The sequence below is a fragment of the Oryza brachyantha genome, chromosome 3 (genome assembly GCF_000231095.2).
Source record: "Oryza brachyantha chromosome 3, ObraRS2, whole genome shotgun sequence".
Lineage (NCBI taxonomy): Eukaryota > Viridiplantae > Streptophyta > Magnoliopsida > Poales > Poaceae > Oryza > Oryza brachyantha.
In genome coordinates, this window is record NC_023165.2 from 14,142,192 (window position 1) to 14,149,257 (window position 7,066).

Genomic DNA, 7,066 nt, shown 5'->3' on the forward strand with positions numbered 1-7,066 from the left:
AATCTAAATGTTTCAATTCATGTCGATCAAACTCTTAATGCCACAAGTCTAAAATATCACAGTAGCGACCACCCCGAAACCCCACCCCACCCCACCCCGGCCGCCGACGCACGGGACACCATGGATTCCGGCGCCCTGCGTCCCTCGCCCCAGTCGGCCGCCGCCGCCGCGGCCGGGGCAGCTGCGGGGCCCTCCGCGGCGGACGAGCCCCGCGACGCGCGCGTGGTGCGGGAGCTGCTGCGCTCCATGGGGCTCAGCGAGGGGGAGTACGAGCCGCGCGTCGTGCACCAGTTCCTCGACCTGGCCTACCGCTACGTCGGCGACGTGCTCGGGGACGCCCAGGTCTACGCCGACCACGCCGGCAAGCCCCAGCTCGACGCCGACGACGTCCGCCTCGCCATCCAGTCCAAGGTCAACTTCTCCTTCTCCCAGCCGCCGCCCCGCGAGGTAACCCATCCCCATCCTCGCCATCTCTTCCTCAATTTCTTGCACTTGTATACTTGTATTTGTCAGTTGCTTGATGGGGGCTCCTTTCCCTACAATCCTCGAATTTTGCCCTGCACTAGCGTTCCCAATGCTGAGACCTATAAACCCTAGAATTTAATTTATGCGGATGGATCGATCCGTTGGTTTGTGAGATAGCTCTTGCCCCTTTGGTGGAATTGCTGCGGATTCCGTGTGTAGACTGTAGACTGTACATAAGATGTGTGGCTGTACTATTTTGGGATAATGTTCCTGCTCATTGCAAATTTGGGATTTTTCATCGCATATATTTCCGGTGGTTAGTAATCTACTATTACGTGTCTGTTCTGTGTTATGACTCAAGACTCCCTTGCATGGTAAATTTTCCTCAGATACTGTTGCCTGTTGATGCGTTGAGTCCCAGTAGCTAGTAGTCTGGTCTTATTATCTCAGTAGAATACTGATGATTTTAATCATAATAGGCTATATTCTTCTTTTATGTAAGTCTTGAATACAGATCATACAAGTAAACTGGATGCCGCATGTTTCTACTGATTGTAGCTTCTCATAGAGATGTCATCTTTCAAACCTCCATGGCTCCATGCATTTAACATGGAACCTTGTTTGCACTTACATGGTGTGTATACTGGTGAAGCCGTGAAACTTGCATGTGGCATTGAATGATTTGCAATAGAGAAGCTATGCATGCTGAAACTAACAGACTCTGCACTACCTACTTATCTAGTGTTAACTTAACTGTATTCCTTTGTTTTGGCGGGAAAAATAAATGGAATGTCCTTATTCTAAAAGGTGGTTATCTTTCCTTCATTTCACTTGGAGCCCCTACTCTCCTTCCCACTGTTTCCTGTGTAAGTGACCACATAAGCCAACCAATCAATGGTTACACACCATCTATTTAGTGCCACTGGTATGGAAAATCATTTCTGAAAGTTGTTACCCTATATTAGAATGGATACTCCAACTATGATTTACTGTTACGGCAAGGTGCCAACATAACATTACAATAAGCAGACCAATTTAAACCCAAAGTTACTTGTTTTTTATCTAACCATTTTACAGTTTCAAAAGGGGAAACAATTTTTCTACAGTGTTAGCATTAAAATCAACTTGTTTAGGAGAAGCACAGCCATTTCCTTTCTTGTTGATGTTGAGTTACTAAAAAATTTACAAAGCTCAACTTATGCTAGAGTCAATCACCCATGAAATTTCTTGATGATTGTTGTAAGTTTGTTAGATTTCGGCCATTTCAATGGTTATGGGCCACCATGCATTAATTGGTGGGGTTAATTATGTAAGTAAATGAAGAGGATTATGTGGAAATAAATCTTAATGATGTGAAGAATGGTTTCGACAATCATCATGTTTCCTGGGGCAGAACATCATTGGTTTTTTCCTCCTATCTAATTAGTTTAAGACTGATTATGCACAGTTGAACACTCGCTTCATTACACTGAATATCTGATAAATGTGGATTTCGATTATACCTACGTTAGTATTAAAAGCACTCTATTACCTTCCTGCAGTAATTAAATGATTTAGTTGCTTGCTTTCAAAGTTTATGTAGGGCCGTAGAGTCCTGTTAGGCTGGAACCCTACAAGTACAGTTCAGTTGGGAAGGGCAGCAGCCACAATAACACATTCAATCTGCATATGTCCTGGTGTGCCGAAGTATCCCAATTTGTTTATTTCCTATCCTTTTGCTTTCCAGCTCCTTTTCTTTTTTAATCTTCACCCTGGAATTCAACTTTTCATATCCACCTTATTTGTTGGCTTCTTTTCTGGTAAGTGGGAATTTGATTTCTAGATTGGTGCTGAAAGCATTTAACTAAAATCCTACTTTAGATTCTTCCAACACCATTGAACATTATGATATGAACATGACACTGAAGTAATTTGATTTTGGCGTGTGGTGACCTGTAGGTTTCATTCTTTACCTTTACCACACTACCACTTGGCTTTTCTTGCGCTTTCATTTCTCAACTCACTAGTCACTAAAGATCTTCCAGCACAGACCACTTCATGTGGCAATACATTGATGAGCTTTCTTTAGACTTTGAAGAATACATATTGGTTGACCATGGTTTTCTGGTCTGCTAATTCGCTGGTTTATATGCTGGCCAATAGTGTTTGACTGTAATATCACCGTTTCAGGAATTTGTATGCCCTAACCTCAACAACCTTGAAATAGAACAGTTATGTGTGTTTGTGCATGATTATTTTGTTTGTTTCCTTATTCATTATTTGATTCCTTATCGTCGATTAGGGGTTAAGGCCTTGGGTTGCTTGTCGGCATGTGTCCATCTCATGTCTGTCTTGCCATTGTTCTTGTGGCAGCACTGTTTGCAACTGGTCTGGTGGGTTATTTTGCCATTTTTGCTTTGCTTGTCTTTGTATATTCACTATTTCCTTCTCAACTAGGTCCTGCTGCTCCTGCTAGTTAATATGCTGTTGCTTCGCCATATGAGATAAGTGCCTAGGCATATATGCTGTGGTCTGGTTTCTGGTGCTTTCCCTCACATTGTACCTTGCTAACCATACTGGATCTGCTTAATTTTAGAATGCATGTCTAGGTTTATGCCAACAACCAAACAAGGTTTAACTTTTACATTTACGAGGCACCATGTAGGTAATGCTATTGTTTTGTGGTTAAGCATGGATTCTTAATTAGCTAACAAGATAATTTTCGTTGCTCTTTGGAATTTGGATTACAAGTTGGGAAATGTTGTTACTTGATCCCTTTGGTATTACTCCACTTCACCCATTGCTAGTTTGGAACACAAATTAATATAGAGTGAAAAATATCAAAGTGCCCCTCATTAATAGGAAAGTAATACTTGTGGCTGTGTAGTTAACGGATATTGGAGGAATAAAACTCATCGATTTGCTGACTGGGGATAGGTGAAATGAACTTATTTTGGGACAAAAGGAGTACATCTTTTGTAGAATATGATTTTGGCGAGCTCCAGTGGACACATAGATGGACACCGTTAGGTCATAGGGGATCCTCGATGTGTTTTGGCTCCTACCATGAGAGGGATATGATGGCAAGATTGGTTCATTGAACTTTCCCTCTAGATTTGAGAGACAACATCATCTTACTCAATTAATCACAGCTATTAGGGATAACTTAATGATAAGTGATAATAAGCGTATGTTATTGTTAAGTACTGCTAATACTTATCAATCAAATTTTAATGTTTGCAAGTAATTAAGGCTCTGTTATTTATTTCTTAATCTACAAGAACTAAAAATTTTGTTCTCTTGAGCTTTGTTGTTTTAAAATCTCCCACAAAAAAACCATCCCGTTTTGTCCTGTATAATCAAGCAATTTATTTGCACCATTACGTTCAGTTCTTCAACATACAATCATCCGATGATACAAAAGAGTTGCCTTTGCCTAGACATATCATCACTGAAACTAAAATGTTTGATACTGCCCTATAAACATCTCAGTGGAACTACTTCAGCGTTCCCAAGTTCAACTGAAGATGTTCCTTTGTGGCGGTTTATACTGTAATTGATGGCATAAACGACCCCATGATTTTGTTCTAGCTCAAGTTGATTTCTATCTAATACAAGCCATTTTCTCCTTTCACAGGTTCTCCTTGAGTTGGCACAGAGCCGAAACAAGATCCCGCTGCCCAAGTCGATTGCTCCACCTGGCTCAATTCCTCTGCCACCAGAGCAGGACACGCTGTTGAGCCAAAACTACCAGCTCCTAGCTCCGTTGAAGCCACCGCCTCAGTACGAGGAAACAGAAGATGACAATGAAGGAGCCAACCTGACCCCTACTGCAACCTCAAACCTCACCAACCCAAATCCAAACAATCTGCAGGAGCAGAGGGTTAGCGAGCAGCAGCAGCTGCTGCATCAGCAGCATGCTCAGAGGGTCTCTTTCCAGCTCAATGCTGTTGCGGCCGCAGCTGCAAAGCGCCGAGGGACCATGGATCAGTTGAACATGGGCTAGCTGCTGCTGGGCGTTGCCTGGTTTCCTCGCTTCCATCGTGCAAACCTTCAAATTCTTGCTAGTTTGTTTGTCAGATGAGAAGTAAATAAGCTTAGCTTGTGCAGGTGTACGAATATTGCTTCAAGAAAGGGGAATGATCTCGCATGAAGTGTGTGCATGCTGTTCTTGTTGTTCTTGTTGACCGCTGGTTAATTGCCAACTGTCATATGTTTTTCCTGTTGAATTTTTGTTACGACAACGTTATAATTCTTCTAACCTTCAGAGCACGCCTGCACGCGCAATAAAAGCCCACACGCATGCCCGTCGCTGCTACAAATTGGTCGAACTTGAGATCACAGGAGGCTCAAATCTGGCCTGCTAGCGAAGTTGCACTCTATTTTACTGTATTCCAAGATATAATCATTCATAGATCTCTATTCCAAAACACTACCTGGTATAATCATTTATAGATCTCCCTTCCAAAACAGTGCGACAGTTAAAATTTAAGCATTTCTAATAGAGATATAACTTTACTGTAAGTACTTTGTCCGTGGTCATTCATGGATCCTGACTCGATGAGTATGGATATGGTTTTATCCGTCTCGATGAGTATGGATACGGTTTTAATTTTTTTCTTGTTGGTACATCTGCCCATGACTCGAAAACATAGCGAGAAATAGCCAGACTAATTTTACTCATGGGTAACTCATACGTGACCTGATATTGATGATGATTTTGGCCTATGTCTAATACCTCCTTTTCATTTGCCTATTAATTTTTTAAAATTTGTTAAAATTATACTAGCTTGGTGATAATTTGTGTTGCTCTTTTAAACTATTGGTGATAATTATACAATTTATCGATTATGTTGTTTTCTATTAATTACTCATGTGAAACACATTGAGTACCCACATACCCAACAAGCCTGGCTATGCGCAGAGTTACGCAGAGTTATGCCCGCCAACCTTATCGGGCATTTATCGAGCAGGTGAAAGCGGGTATTAGGTCTGGTATGATTGGGTCGTCCCTATCTTTTCTCCTATGGTCGAAATTTAAATTTTAAGACTTAAATTGGAGTTTTCGTCGCAGTTTATTTTCCCGCCTTTGCTGTAATTAAGATCACTAAGAGCATGTGTATAAAAATTTCATCCAAAAATTAATTTTTAATCGCTAATAAATTATTTCTCTTATATCTCTTATAGTTATCTTAAGAGAAAAGATGATGCCGCTTGATATAAACAAGAAAAAACACGACCAGGACTGAAGTGGAACTAATATAAGGGAAGACGAAAAGCACAGAACCATCTCGGTCGGTTAGGAGAAGAGGTTGAGCAAGTCAATAGTTTATTTTGCAAAAGGATTTTGCACGATAAAACTCCAACCCTCATGGGCTTGGAACCAGATCGTGCTGTCCATGTGTTTGTTAGTGACTCAATTGCATATAAAGTAAAGTTAAAGTTAGAGGATCTACTTCCATGGGCTCACTTAACTCCACACCTATAACATGCACTCATAATACTACAATGACGATTATATTGGTCATCTCTCAAGCTTGTACTCCTAATTAAATGCTACTTATGCAGGGCATGGTTCTGTACAATGACCTCATTTGGTTTGGGAGGTCTTCTCAAGAGTGCAAGAATGAGTAGGCATTAATAAAATTTACGATTTTTTTTAAAAAACGTATTTTAATGGAAAAAAAGAAGCTACTAATGCAACCATTTGTCCAAAGGCCATCGTACGGTGAAATTAAGAGAAATCTTCTGTTTGCAACTATAATATTAGCTTTTTACAGGTTGGCAGAATTCTAACGCTTGGCTTTGGCAACAATTTACACGCTTTTAGCTTGATTTTTACTCAGTTCCTAAAGTATAAAAGATTTTGGTTTATGCAAGCCAAACTATTCAAAGTCGTTTGGAAACTTAAAAAAAAACTTGCCAACCATCTTCCCCTCTTTACACTTGTTAAATAGATGATATTAATTGTATGAATAAATATTCCATCTTTTCCAACATAACATAAATTGAATGAGAGCAATGAAGTCATTTTGAATATTCTCTTAATTATTGTGCACAAACCTAAAATAACTTAGGGCGTGCACAGGAATTGATGCTGGATTGATCTCCTAAGTTATTATTACTTAGGACAATCACAGTGTACAACACAAGCCATAATTTTTGTATCTCCACATAAGAGTAGGTACAAAGCCAGCTATAAATATATTTTAAGATGATAAGAGAGAAGAGATAAGAGCAGTGGGCTACAGATTTATAGCTAGCTGCAGCACGGACTCCAAGACACACGTGTGTATAACATATGAGACCGGATATTAATTGTGTAGCATGTGACTATTGTATAAATTAGCTATTAGAGCAGGTACAATAGCAGGCTATAAGCCAGCTATAAGTATATTTTAAAGAGATAAGATGAGAGAGAAGAGATGTGGACTACTAATTTGTAGACAGCTACACACGAGCTCCAAGACAACATGTGTGCATGACATGTAGGACCATGTATTAATGTTTTTGTAGGTAACTATTTTATGAATTGACTATTAGATTAACTATAGATGAATTAGAGCCAATAGTTGACTATACTATTGAACTTGCTCTTAAGTTGGCTATAGACAATTTGTAG

General features: G+C 40.1%; 1 protein-coding gene across 1 annotated transcript; it reads left to right on the forward strand.

The window, feature by feature from the left end:
* Positions 1–56: 56 nt before the first annotated feature.
* On the forward strand, positions 57–4,673 carry LOC102713257 (transcription initiation factor TFIID subunit 9). The gene is made up of 2 exons (XM_006651427.3): positions 57–447; positions 4,082–4,673. Exons 1-2 carry the CDS (start codon positions 121–123, stop codon positions 4,448–4,450), a joined length of 696 nt encoding a protein of 231 aa, XP_006651490.2. The 5' UTR covers positions 57–120; the 3' UTR covers positions 4,451–4,673.
* The last annotated feature ends 2,393 nt before the right edge of the window (positions 4,674–7,066 follow it).